Source organism: Poromitra crassiceps (genome assembly GCF_964638095.1).
Source record: "Poromitra crassiceps genome assembly, chromosome: 14".
NCBI classification, from domain to species: Eukaryota; Metazoa; Chordata; class Actinopteri; order Beryciformes; family Melamphaidae; genus Poromitra; species Poromitra crassiceps.
Genome location: NC_139633.1, coordinates 32,788,415 through 32,803,414, shown reverse-complemented (window position 1 = coordinate 32,803,414; position 15,000 = coordinate 32,788,415). Strand labels below are relative to the sequence as shown.

At 45.0% G+C, this 15,000-nt stretch overlaps 1 protein-coding gene across 1 annotated transcript in view; it reads right to left on the bottom strand.

Moving 5' to 3' along the window:
- Positions 1-2,845: 2,845 nt before the first annotated feature.
- LOC310789279 (pantothenate kinase 3-like) overlaps positions 2,846-15,000 on the bottom strand; it is a gene marked incomplete at its 5' end in the record, with an annotated part of 59,040 nt that continues 46,885 nt past the window's right edge. Inside the window, 3 exons of the mRNA XM_083650884.1 lie at positions 2,846-3,022; positions 4,192-4,317; positions 11,554-11,677. Coding sequence (XP_083507010.1) covers positions 2,963-3,022; positions 4,192-4,317; positions 11,554-11,677 — 310 coding nt within the window. The 3' untranslated portion in view covers positions 2,846-2,962. The remainder of the gene's footprint in view (positions 3,023-4,191; positions 4,318-11,553; positions 11,678-15,000) is intronic.

Genomic DNA, 15,000 nt, shown 5'->3' with positions numbered 1-15,000 from the left:
TCCAAAAGGTGCTGGATCTACATGGACCTTTTTCAGCCTAGAAGACAAACTGTGCAAACTTGACTACTGAATCCTGCATTAGTTAACCCGTCCTGTCATTATGGGTCCAAACAGGACCAGCAGGTGATTGAGGAGCACCATCATCTGGGACCTTACCCAGACCTGGTACACCTGTTCAGGAGAACTGCCTGGAGGAACGCTCCTTCCTGAACCCCTGCTAGGGCTGCTGCTGTTCTGTCGCTGAGCCTGACATCAGCCTCACAGAGTCTCTCATTGGGGCAGTGATTCCCAAACTGTGGTCCGGGGACCACCGACGGTACACGAGGCTCCACCTGGTGGACAAATACGATGTTTATCCGCTGTGTTATCAATTCGACGAGCAAACGGCAGCATAGCTAATGAAAAAAGAGAGAAAAAGCTTCGGCTATCGGCCAAATTGTTATTTTAAAGATTGAGATCAGCCCAGAATTTCACAATCGGTGCATCTCTACTCTCTAGTTGTTATTTAGCCTTTCTGATGCTACTGCATGAAATCACTGCATTGTATTTGATGAACAAATGTGTTGGGATAAGCAGTGGGAAGTGGCACAGGCGTACTTGGGAAATTTGGGTTTGTAGTGGACGTGGTACTTGGTGTGAAACGTTTGGGAACCTCTGCATTAGGGGGGTAAATAAAGTATCCGGTAGTATTAACAAATGAGACAAACATTTGAAGAAATGCTAGTCGAGAGAAATCAACAGTGCAGACACAGTTGCAGCGCCACCTGTTGGAAGACAATGTCTTGGTCCCTTCATCTAACAGGGTTGTCAGCAGATGAGGTCTGCTTGCATGGCATGTCAGTGTGGTTTACACAGGCGGGAGAAGCAAAGGCCATGTTGAGTGGAAGGTCTGAGCTGAAGAAGGCAGGTGAAGGAGGTCTGAGCTGAAGGAGGCAGGTGAAGGAGGTCTGAGCTGAAGGAGGCAGGTGAAGGAGGTCTGAGCTGAAGGAGGCAGGTGAAGGAGGCAGGTGAAGGAGGTCTGAGCTGAAGGAGGTCTGAGCTGAAGGAGGTCTGAGCTGAAGGAGGTCTGAGCTGAAGGAGGTCTGAGCTGAAGGAGGCGGGTGAAGGAGGTCTGAGCTGAAGGAGGTCTGAGCTGAAGGAGGTCTGAGCTGAAGGAGGCAGGTGAAGGAGGTCTGAGCTGAAGGAGGCAGGTGAAGGAGGTCTGAGCTGAAGGAGGTCTGAGCTGAAGGAGGTCTGAGCTGAAGGAGGCGGGTGAAGGAGGTCTGAGCTGAAGGAGGTCTGAGCTGAAGGAGGTCTGAGCTGAAGGAGGCAGGTGAAGGAGGTCTGAGCTGAAGGAGGCAGGTGAAGGAGGTCTGAGCTGAAGGAGGTCTGAGCTGAAGGAGGCAGGTGAAGGAGGTCTGAGCTAAAGGAGGTCTGAGCTGAAGGAGGTCTGAGCTGAAGGAGGCAGGTGAAGGAGGTCTGAGCTAAAGGAGGTCTGAGCTGAAGGAGGTCTGAGCTGAAGGAGGCAGGTGAAGGAGGTCTGAGCTAAAGGAGGTCTGAGCTGAAGGAGGCAGGTGAAGGAGGTCTGAGCTGAAGGAGGCAGGTGAAGGAGGTCTGAGCTGAAGGAGGCAGGTGAAGGAGGTCTGAGCTGAAGGAGGCAGGTGAAGGAGGTCTGAGCTGAAGGAGGTCTGAGCTGAAGGAGGCAGGTGTTGGAGGAATCTCAACAGGATTTGGCTTCAGTGCACTTCCTTAAAGACCGCGGCACGGCGGGCAACTTTTTGTGCAACGGTGACGGACAACGCGAATCAGCAACTTGCCAGAGGACTCTTAAGGTTCATTTATGCTCCATTTTCGAATGAAAATAAATGTGTCCGTTTCAAACGATGTAACCGTCATTGCCCACAATACTTCCATGTGTCTTTCATGTTGGGATCATGTTAATGCAGCCACTAGTGGGCAGTAGAGAGTCAAATGTGTGAGTGGTACTGCTCTGTTTCGTCTGTCTCCGCAGAGTACGGACAGAAAGCTCTGAACATCTCCGTATTTAACGTTAAGCATAATTGAGCCTTTGGCTAGAAACCACATTGCCAAACAACTGTCCAGCTGCTGTGGTGCTGAAGTTGAACCACAGTTACCCATGTGTGTACACTGACAAAATGAGGAAATAAGCCAACTGCGGTCAACATTAGCTAACGTTTCCATCGTTGCAGACGTCTTTTAACCCATTGATACCTGATGCAGCGTTTGCGTGTATATCCCTCATTTGTGTGTGTATCCCTTTAAGACTGCGAACCGCGGTTCGCGGTCTTAAAGGGATACACACACAAATGCTGCATCAGGTATCAATGGGTTAAATGGTGTCTTTAGTAGCCGGCGCTGTTATCGCACAATTCAAGTCTTTCCGTAGCATCTTCTGTCCAGAGATATTCAACGTGCTACTTGGAGAAGCGTTGCACAAAGAGTGGCCCGGACCCCACATGCTTCAGGACTTAATGCTACAGTAGCTATTTATAGATACACACACACACACACACACACACACACGCACACACAGAGACGCACACACACACACGGTACCAAAACAAGCTAAAACGCTCCATGTCTCTGTGCCCCCTGACACAGGACTGATTACACGAATCAACAGAGCTGATTACAGGACACCATAAATTAATTATTACAATATTAAAAACTCTACCGCAGGGAGCCTCTGGCGGGGAAATTCACAAGACGAATATTAGATATTATTATTTACAACAGGTTAAATTAGTAAAATGGCTTTTCCCGGTTTCTGTGTCTTTCTCTCTTTTACCCCCCTAGTGTTCCTTTAGCGGCCTCTGTGAGAGGGACCTTTCAGCAGCGTGGAAGGTTTGATGATGTCACATCGTCGAGGGTGGATGACATCACAGCGTCGAGGGTGGATGACGTCACAGCGTCGAGGGTGGATGACGTCGAGGGTTGATGATGTCATGACGCGGCGGTTCCTTCACGGCTCCTCGCTGGGCTTGAGCAGCTCCATCAGCGCCCCAACGGCTCCAAAATAACCCTGGAGAGAAAACGCACGCATGCACACACAACACACACACACACACACGCACACACTTTAGAATCTTGATCAAACTACTAAATAATTACATAATTACATGCACTTACTGGCCATCTGCAGGTTTCAGAAAGCAAAATCTAACTGGGCAGTAGGCATGGGTCGGTTTTAAAATTTTGAAACCGGTTTCGATATTCCCCAAAAAAACTGTATCAAACCGGTATATCGAATTTGACAAAAAAATAAATAAATATATATATATATATATATATTTTTTTTTTTGTGTAGCCCATAAATGACTGTAATGCGACTGCAGTTGGTGGCTATAATGCACCTCTAAGCTGGTATGCCAACCAGCACTAACACTGAATAAAAATAAGCAGAACCATTTAACTGTAACAACACACTGTTTTTATTTGTCATAACTATTCAACTTAACTTTTCTTCAAACATCAACATAATAAACAAAATTAAACTTTTCCCTACTAGTGCAACTTGAGAAGAGGCTAATATGAAAAATCCCTAACCCTAAATATATATATTTTTTTTTCGGTTTTCGTTTTTTTTCAGTGATCAAACCGGTTTGGGCTCGTACACCCAACCGAAACCGGAAATCGACCCATGCCTACTGGGCAGGTTAATAACAAATGGACGACAACAATACAATACAATACATAAATGCATTACATTAAGTCACTTTTAAAGGATTGAGAACATAGTCTACTCTTGGTCAATTGACCAATTGCTTGTTCTAGAACATTGTAGCCGTTTATGCATCATAAGTGGATTTTTGTCCTTGACCTTATTTTGCATATTAACTGGATACTGTGTTCTCCCATTTATAGTGTGTGACAGCTGCATTTACCTGTTTGTATGTGTTTCTTGTAACAATATTTATGCTGCTCTCTTGCCCTGGTCGCTCTTGGAAAAGCGATTTTTAATCTCAATTAGACTTTTACCTGGTTAAATAAAGGATATTGACTGATTGACTGATTGATTGATTACAGATTTGTATTGCATAACATTGACAAGTTTTCCTTTGGACCAGTAGTCCAGGTTTAGTTAAGGTTTAGTTTAGTTGACTTTAGTTGAGACCAGCACTACGCTTGTGTCCACAGCTTGCTTTATTTTAGTTTCTAGTTGAGTCTAGTCTAGTTGAGTCCAGTACTGACCTCGTGTTCCAGGAAGAGGGCTCTCAGCTGTCCTTTGGACCAGAAGTCCATGGCGTAAGCTAGCAGTTTGGTGGACACTGTGTTGATACGAAGAAAATTCCCCACAAACACCACGCGCTCAATTTTCTGATGGAAAGAGACACACAAAAAAAGACACATGAATCAGAACCCATTGTCTGATGAACAAAATCAAAAGACGAATAGAAAATGTTTGATTTCTTGCAATATACCAACACAAATCATGGCAAGAGACATTTTGAATCTCCATAGATATCTTAAATTGGGCAGAGGGAGTGAGCAGTCAAATATCTTCCCACACATAACTTACACTTCCCATGAAACAGACTGAGCGGGTAAATCCAGGTGCTAGCTAGAATCTATAACTGACATCTAATGTACTGTTTGAATGTGTCCTTCAGAAAAGGGATAATAATAATAGTAATAATCCAAGGGAGGTATACAACAGAAGAGATAAACAAACAAGTCATTAGGATCATGCAAGATTTCATACATTTATATTTGATGTGAAACACAGGTCAGAAGTGTAACACCTCTTGTAAACCACACAGGGGCACTTGTGAGCTGGCAAACAGATGGACACTAAACCGAAGCTCCAGAGTGGAAAAGCCACTAAGGGTTTGGGGGGGGGGGGGGGGGGGGGGGTTTGTGGTGACTTGAATCTGACTTGTACTTTGATGACTTGAAAAGGTTTCTAAAGTGTTGACTTGAGATCTTTGTGTCGATGACTTTGATTGAAAGTGCTGAGATTTGTTGCAGCAGACGACTGAATTTAAATCCTGTTTTCTGAATTTGTATGGAATGATGGAATTTATTGAAGTTGAAAGTATTTATAGAAATCAAACTCATCATGCTCTTACTACCACGTTTTTATCTTATTAAAACCATTTTGCATTGAAAAGTCCTATATTTAGTTTAAGATACTGGACTTTTGATCTTTTTCTACCTTTAGACTTGGTAATCTACATTTAGACTTGAGATTTGTGTCTCAAGAGTTGAGACTAGGGATGCACATTTTCCACAAATTCCAAACTCGATCATTGGTAACGTTAACAAGCAATCAATCGAGTAATTGTAATTAAAAATTAAAAAAAATCCAAACCATGCCAAATGCGTTTTTTCGTCAATACAACCTTTATTTATACAGCAGCAACTTATTGTATATTTCTCACAGCATTGCATAGCATAGCCTACGCTATGAAACACATGAAAACATAGAACTTTTAGACATGTCAACATTTGCTCAGAATCTCCGCCGCGGCCGCAGGGGCTCGCTTACCGCACGCAGATTGTTTACTTTTTCTGCTGCAGTGCGTCGCAGCCGTCGCAGCTCTTAAACGCTGATGCAGAGTTGCTCAGCTCCAGTCCAGGTGAGACTAGGATCCCAATGAACATTGTTCAAGTGATTGTTGTTGTACGTGCGTCGCAACTCTTCCTCTTCCTCGCTGATGGTTGGGTTTGAGGAAGAGGAGCCAGCCAATTGATCCGAATGAACACTGTTCAAGTAGAGCATCTTATGACTTGTCTGAAAAGGGCTATAGTGATGTAGCCGAGAGTCCGGGTCCGCCTATTACTTACACTTTGTTAATAAAACAATAAACGAGAGTCAGGCTGTAACGTTAGAACACGTTTCCACATTTCTTCTCAGACAGCTAGCGCCAAGCGTTAGCACACTAGTCAACACCGGCTCTCAACAACATAAGTCCCCCACTTCCTGTTCTACGGCAACTCTGGATACGGATCATTGAAAAATGATTTGAAAACACCGTTCTACTGACAGAATGCACGTTGCTTTTTGGTTTGTTTTGATCGAGTAATTTTTCACATGCTCGAGTAAATCCTTAACGAGCGAGTAATTGATCTTCGATTAATTGTGTGCATCCCTAGTTGAGACTGACTCGAGACTTGAGCAATGTTGACACCTCTGATACCGGAAAAATACAAATGTGTGTGTGTGTGTGTGTGTGTGTGTGTGTGTGTGTGTGTATGTGTGTGTATGTGTGTGTGTGCGTGCGCGCATACTGGTCTCCGGTGCAGCTCTGTGTGCGGTGATAGCCCTGTACAATGCTGCTTGATCGCCATGCCACAAGGCAACACTGTAAAGAAGCTCACAGCACACAGAAGGACTTCCTCCTCCGGCCTTCAGCAAAACAAACTGCTCAAGCGATCAGTGTGGAGCCCAGAGCACTGGATCAGTGTGCAGCCCAGAGCACTGGATCAGTGTGGAGCCCAGAGCACTGGATCAGTGTGGAGCCCAGAACACTGGATCAGTGTGGAGCCCAGAGCACTGGATCAGTGTGGAACCCAGAGCACTGGATCAGTGTGGAACCCAGAGCACTGGATCAGTGTGGAGCCCAGAGCACTGGATCAGTGTGGAGCCCAGAGCACTGGATCAGTGTGGAGCCCAGAACACTGGATCAGTGTGGAGCCCAGAACACTGGATCAGTGTGGAGCCCAGAACACTGGATCAGTGTGGAGCCCAGAGCACTGGATCAGTGTGGAACCCAGAGCACTGGATCAGTGTGGAGCCCAGAGCACTGGATCAGTGTGGAGCCCAGAACACTGGATCAGTGTGGAGCTGGATCAGTGTGGAGCCCAGAGCACTGGATCAGTGTGGAGCCCAGAACACTCGCAAATTGTCGACTCGTGCCGCACACCAAGTCTGTGGAAAATGTTGTTTCTTTTTTCACCTGAGAAAAAAAGTGTAGGAACTTCAGGTTCACTCTTCACAGTAAATAACTTGGCTGATGTCGTGTGAAAACGTTTCAATTGCAATTTTAGTTTCCCTACATTTTTTCTTACGTGTTGGAAAAAAAAGAGCTTGCAGCTTAAGGGCTCCGTCCTCCGCACGGCGACATGTCCCACCGCACACGTTTCAGAAGCGGAGCGCTTCCGCGCGCTGCCTGGCAGCTGGATACAAGATCGCGCGGGATTTAGGAGATCGCGCGATACTGTGTGTACAATGGGGTGGATGTAAAGAGCACAACACACAAACAACACAGTCTGTCGTAGACTTGCTTTTGATTTGGTCATTTTCTCTTGATTGTTGTGCTTCTACCATGGGTAAGTAGGCTGACATTATTTCTTTATTTGTCTGGTTTAATTGTGTATATTGTTGTTATTGTTGTTATGTCCTATTGTGTCTTTAGCCTACAGACGATAATACAGTTAAAGTCCAGTCAAATCAATCAATTAATCAAAAATGTGTGGCTCTGTTTCAGTTGTAAAAAACTGCACATGGCGTTTTATTTTGAAAATCGACCGGATTCTCGTGCAGTTGCTGTGTCTGACTTCCGGCCTGAACGATCTGCTCTGTGCAGCTTGACGCAGCTTCCAGGCGGCATCCGTGAAAAATAGAACTGCCGCGTATCTTTAGCGGAGCGGGGCGCCGAGCCGCTTCTGATACGTGCCGTTGCGTGCCTGGTGGGATCACACGCGCTGACTAAAATGCCCGCGAGCAGCTCCGACGACCGCGTCGGAGCCGTAACGACGTGCCAGGTGGGATCGAGCCGTAACATTGAACCAATTTTGGAGAATGAGCCATCGATGTGCGAGCGTGTGTTTAGAACGGTTTAGAAAGAATAAAGCCGGTGTGAGACTGCGTTTGCGGACTTGTCGGGGATTCTCCTGAGCCCTTTTCCCACATGCGCTTTGTACCGCAAAATGACCGGAACGTGGTCTAATGCCTGCATGTGGGGAAGTAGTCGTGCCGGTATAAGCGCGACCCCGTCATCGCGGAGATTTCACCAGTTTCGAGCCAGTCAGAAGAGCGGTATGCGCTATAGCGGATACAAGTGAGAAACGGATCCAGTCATTTTCCGCGACACCGGTCCTTCTCTCATGTGGGCGAGGTGTACACACGTTGCTTAACGTTCACTTCCAGCGTGCATCATCTAATCATTCGCGCACATCAAAGCAAACTACTTCCACATTTCACTTCATGCATTTGCTTTCTCTACATACATACAAGCGTTGGGCTGGGCAGCTTGCAAGCCTCTGCCCTTCTCGCTGTGTCTGTCCTGTGTGGCTGCTCCCCTCTCTCGAGCAGAGAGGGGAGGGTGGAAATTGGCTGTGTTTATTACGCTGGCTTGACGCTGCTCTTGAGTCAAACGAGTGTGATTTTATTGTGTGGCAAGTTTTGCCGACCCCCCAAATAAGCTCCCCCCTCCCCCCGCCCCCCAACATACCGGCTATTTGACGACAAGATTCCCACATGCGCGCGCTAAGGTGTGAAGGGAAATTCAGGGAAATGTCCGATATTGACTTACAGGTAATTTTCCGGTATGCATGTGGGAAAAGGGCTCTGGTGAAATATCTTGTAATGTGTGACCCTATATATATATATATGTATCATGTATATGTATATATATATATATATATATACACATGTATATCTTGTAATGTGTATATATATATATATATATATATATGTGTGTGACCCTCTGTCGCAGCTCACTCATAGAGTGTGAAAACCTCCAAGACTCCTGATTACAAGACAGACCGTTGTATCGTGTGAAAGGGACAGAGACTGACGACTCACGAGGATCTTGTAGTCTGTAGCCGCCATTATGCACGTTGTACATTCTATGGGCCTGTGTCCACCTAGCGTCTTTTCATCAGCTCCGGCGTCTATTTTCAGTTGTTTCCAATGGGGGGAGAGCGTATGCGGGCGCACACGGACGTCTAGAGAAAGTGCGCTGCGTCCAGCGTCTATTTTCACAGCGCTCTGGCATTTTTGTGCGCCCGACTCCCAGCGCTCCCAGCTGAAAATATTTTAACTTTTCAGAAAGACGCTGGTGTCGGGTGCTGCTTTTCTGGCAACTAATCATATGGAGAAACTATCGCAACAGAGACAGAAAGGCTCAATTGTGGGAGCAGATCGGCTAGACACTTAATATTTCTGGTGAGTGTTGAGCTAAATCACTGTATGTGTGTGGTTTGCTAATGTTAGCTGTCAGCTATCAAGCTACTACCTCACTGAACTAACGTTAGTTTCAGACTGCTTCCTTGTTATATTGTGCGCCGAGATCAGCGCTTCCCAGCGCACTTGCAGCGTTTAACGTCGGAAAAAGACGCTAGGTGGACACAGGCCCTATGTTGTTAGTCATGCTGACGAGTAAAGCCCGAGATTGTGCGTGTGTGTGCGTGTGTGTGTGCGTGTGTGTGTGCACGTGTGTGTGTGTGTGCGTGTGTGTGTGTGTGTGCGTGCATGTGTGCGTGTGTGTGCGTGTGTGCGTGCGTGTGTGTGTGTGTGTCTATGTCATTAGTCATGCATTAGTCATGACGGGCAAAGCCCTGGTCTGTGTGTGTTTGTGTGTAAATATTTTAACACATGCCATTGATCCCAACCTAACAATTAGCACGTGTGTGTGTGTGTGTGTGTGTGTGTGTGTGTGCGCGTGAGTGTGAGAGAAAGAGAGCTGACATCCGAATATGACCATCTAGTTGTCAACTCGAGGCTCGCGTTGAAGTATATTTCAAGCTTTAGCTCGACTTGACTAATAGCTGATAGCCTGACATCACCAGACGCAAATGCGGACAGCCAGAGAAAAACATCAGCCCCGTCCCCAGGCTCCTAGCGAGGGTTGTCAACCGTCCCTTAAAATACAGAATCGTCCCGTATTTGCAAACAAAAAGACGTGTTCCGTATTGAACTGATACGGGACGCACTTTGTCCCGTATTGGAGAAACACGCAGTGCAAAGAGCGCTATTTGTATTGAGTGAGTTAAACCCGCAGCCGCTGCTGCTGCTCTGCCCCTCACCCTGTGTGTGGTGTCATGTTACGTTCAACTACCATAGATCGCGCTTCTCTCATTCTGTTTGTTGTGAGTCACGACCAATGAAGCGCTGTCAGCGTGGCTCGATTCAACTAAACTCTGAAGACGGCACATTGAGTAGGCTATTTACATTGTACCTATACAAATGTAGCATGCCATTTTTTAATGTTGTGTTCAGACAATTTCAGTTGAAATCTAAAATGTTTTTGCACTAATGATTTAAACTTTCGTAACACCAGATTTGTTCTATTCAAAAGAATATGTAGCCTAAAGTTGCTGTTTGCACTGTTAAAAGAAAATGGAACGAGTAGATGCGAAATAGCGTTTGCACTACTGTTTATTGTTTTTTCTTCAAATACAGCTGTTTTTATTAGGAATGAGAAACTTCTGTTTTGTGACGCCCAAATACAATTCTTGAATGATAATCTAGGAATAGGCTACGCGCAAAAATGTAAAAAAACAGATCAAATTCAGGTTCGTTTGTTTGCTTGTGTTAATAATATAATAATAATGGGTAAATGGTTGAAGCTGAAGCAATAGCAGTTATGTGATTGTTAATATAAGTCCACTACAGACCACATACAGATCCTTTCCAAAAAATTAGAATATCATGGAAACGTTTTTTTTCCCATAATTCCTTTCAAAAAGTAAAACTTTCATAGATTATAGATTCATTACACACAAAGTGAAAGATTTCTAGCCTTTATTTGTTTCATTTTTCATAATTTTGGCGTACAGCTCCAGAAGACCCCCAATACAGTATTTCAAGAAATTAGAATAGTTACTTCTCAGTTATGACCGACTCCAGCCTCAGTCCACTCCCTCTGAATCTCCGCCAAATTTTTGAATCGTCTTTGCTTGACAATCTGCTGAAGCCCACGGTCATCCATGGGATTTCCATGATATTCAAATTTTTTGGAAAGGATCTGTATACTTATGGATAGGGATGTTCGATATTGGCTTTTTTACCGATATCCGATATCCGATAATGTCCAACTCTTAATTTCCGATACCGATATAAGCGGGCTTTTTTCCCACCAAAATTTCACGTAACAAGTTACATAATGTAGCTTTATGTAGCTGAAGAGTTTAATATATAATATGCATGTTGTGTTAAAGTTGTAAGTGTTAGAGAAGCGAGCTTGTGACCAGAAGGTTGTCGGTTCAATCCCCGGGACCGGCAGGATAAATCTGGGTGGGGAAAGTGAAAAGGCAGCGCTTGCCCCTCCCTCATTACCACCACTGAGGTGCCCTTGAGCAAGGCCCTTAACCCCAACCGCTCCAGTGGAGCTGCTCAGTGGCCAACAGATCAGACTGTGGTTGTACTGGTCAGCTTCCAGGTACGAATGTGTGTGTGAATGTGAACAGGGCACTCCTGAAAAAGAGAGCATTGCTCTCAGTGAGACTCCCCCTGTATTAAAAAAAAATAAAATAAAAAAAATTATGCTAATATCGGCCGATAATATCGGTAGGCCGATAATATCGGACATCCCTACTTATGGACAATGGTGACGGTGTGTGTGTGTGTGTGTGTGTGTGTGTGTGTGTGTGTGCGTGTGTGTGTACCTCGTTGACGGCACACATGCGTGCTATGGATCCTATATTGTTGGTGATGGTGACCAGCGTGGCTCTGGCCAGATCCTCCTTACTGATGCTGTCTCTCTTCTCTTTGCTCATCATGTGCCCGAAACTGGAAAACACGTCCAACACAGCCTGTTCAAACTCTAATAGAATATAAAACACGTCCAACACAGCCTGTTCAAACTCTAATAGAATATAAAACACGTCCAACACAGCCTGTTCAAACTCTAATAGAATATAAAACACGTCTAACACAGCCTGTTCAAACTCTAATAGAATATAAAACACGTCCAACACAGCCTGTTCAAACTCTAATAGAATATAAAACACGTCCAACACAGCCTGTTCAAACTCTAATAGAATATAAAACACGTCCAACACAGCCTGTTCAAACTCTAATAGAATATAAAACACGTCCAACACAGCCTGTTCAAACTCTAATAGAATATAAAACACATCCAACACAGCCTGTTCAAACTAGAATACCTCACACATTCAAGTCATTCAATTCAATTCTAATGTATGGAAAATAAAGGGGACATGTATAAATCTACATGCGTGGCTAGGGTTGGGCATCGGCAGTGTTGTGCAAGTTCACACTTCACAGAGCTAGCTCAAAGTTCAGCTCACGCAGATTAAAGTGAACGAGTTCACGTTCATAGTTCACGATTTTGAACTTTGAACTAAGTTCACAGTGCCCAAAAATAAGCAGTTCAGTTCATGAGCTAATTTGTTTTAGTGCTTTTAGAGGGTGTCAAGTCAGCCAGAATGTAGCAGTAGGTCTTGGGGCTTTCAAAATAAAACTGTCAGACAGAGACAGAAGCGGCACGGCAAAATGACAGCAAAACCGCTTGTATTCTTATGTAAATGACCAGACGCATGTAAACACAATATTATCGAGGTAAGGAGAGGGCGAGAAAAAGAACGATAAGAGATACCCAACCCTACGCTTGGCTCAGAAAACGTGACTTTCTATAACAGACAAACTCAGGGGTAGGGATGTCACGATATTAGAATTTCTACTTCGATACCGATACCCAGGAAAATATCGATACTCGATACCATTTTCGATACCACGCGGCGGGATGACAACAACACATCAAGAGGCATAAAAAATAAACAAAGACAGATGTACGGACACATGCACGCTTCTCCATAATCTAGACCTGATAAAACTCATTAAAAACTTTGACCTTACACAACAGATTACCCTTGCTCTAGTCATCAGCCTATCAGAATACTTTGAACTTGTTGAAGCAAAAGATACCCACCAATGACAGGGAGGGACAAATCAGTGGTATGTTTGATTTTTCATTAAGAGAAAGCACTGCTGATATTGATAGAGTTGCAAATGAGTATTGTATCCGTTTCAAATTTTTAGTATGGATACTTATCGATACCTGTTGCAAATGAGTATTGTATCCGTTTCAAATTTTTAGTATTGACGTTTATCGATACTATCGATACTTTTGACTCACATACTGTAGGAGGGACAGTAAAAGGTGTTCTGTGTTTTTGCCTGTCTGTGTCTGTGTGTGTGTGTGTGTGTGTGTGTGTGTGTGTGTGTGTGTGTGTGTGTCTGTGTGTGTGTGTGTGTGTGTGTGGGTGTGTGTGTGTGTGTCTGTGTGTGTGTGTGTGTGTGTGTGTGTGTGTGTCTGTGTGTATGTGTGTGTGTTGTTGTGATAAATGACAGAATGGAACAGCATAACGAGGAACAGTGATAAGTTATAATCTGATGACTGTGATGAAAGCTGTTGTTCAGTTCATTTTATGAGCAAACCTTTGAACAGTGTATACACGCTGACATTGGATCAGAGAGGGAAGAGGCGTGCGTGTGTGCATGCGCAGTGTGTGTGTGTGTGTGTGTGTGCGTGTGTTTGTGTGTGTGCGTGTGTGTGTGTGTGTGCGTGCGTGTGCGATGCTTCCCATCACATTATATCAGCCAGCTAGCATTTCCTACTAGAAATCGCCGGGGCTGCTCAATGCAGTAGAGTGCCAAAGTCACACCCTCTTCCAGGTTAGGCATAGGCATATGAACCAAGGGATTTTCCGCCATTCACTTTTCCATAGACATTTTGTAAAGTGCTTATAAAAATAGTTTGATGTGGTCAAACCAAGCGATTCAGCTATATTTAGAATCAGGAGAGACCATAGAACATTTCACACAGACCCAAACTCAAAGAATCAAGGTCCTTGCACACAGAGTCCGAATTGTTCGCTGCGTTTTTTTAATCCGTCATCCGGGAAAAAAACATCACGCACAGATACCTTGCCCACTGAGTCCGATGCGTTAATTATCCAATATTCGTTGCGAAGATTCGCAACGAAAAGAAAACTACCGCGATCCTATTGATCCACAACTGGCAGTGTGTCTGTGTGGCTCTCTGTCTCTCTCCCCCCCCCCCCGTTCCCCATACACACACACACACACACACACACACACACACCGCGTCCCGCATTCCAAGCTGGTCTGCAATCACCCGGCACATTCTGTCTTTTAATTCCGAATCTCTGTATTCCTGCTTTGCCATAAAATGCTTTGTGCTGGGAGACGAACTGAATTAACTTCTCAGACGGCATTTTTCATTGTGAATAGCAACACTACGGCAGCTCTGGGTGGTCAAACACCTGTCAAAACGATTTCATGGATGCGGGAAAACGCAGAAAATCGAACCTAGTCCGAAAACTTAAATGACGGACGTAATTGTCGGACTCGGTGTGTCAATGATGATTGACACAAATTAGGTCGTATTTTTATTTTCTTCGTGCGTCAATTTCGGACGAAAAAACGGACTCTATGTGCAAGGACCTTAATGGTGAAATGTTGGATGTCAGATGCTTTGGGTCTCTGCTTTTTGCAGATGATGTGGTCCTGATGGCATCATCAGGTCTGGGAGCTTCAGCACTCACTGGATCAGTTCACAGCTGAGTGTGAAGAGGCTGAGGTGAGGTTCAGCACCTCTAAATCTGAGGCTGAGGTGAGGTTCAGCACCTCTAAATCTGAGGCTGAGGTGAGGATCAGCACCTCTAAATCTGAGGCTGGGGTGAGGTTCAGCACCTCTAAATCTGAGGCTGAGGTGAGGATCAGCACCTCTAAATCTGAGGCTGGGGTGAGGTTCAGCACCTCTAAATCTGAGGCTGGGGTGAGGTTCAGCACCTCTAAATCTGAGGCTGGGGTGAGGTTCAGCACCTCTAAATCTGAGGCTGGGATGAGGTTCAGCACCTCTAAATCTGAGGCTGGGGTGAGGTTCAGCACCTCTAAATCTGAGGCTGGGGTGAGGTTCAGCACCTCTAAATCTGAGGCTGAGGTGAGGTTCAGCACCTCTAAATCTGAGGCTGGGGTGAGGTTCAGCACCTAAATCTGAGGCTGGGGTGAGGTTCAGCACCTCTAAATCTGAGGCTGGGATGAGGTTCAGCACCTCTAAATCTGAG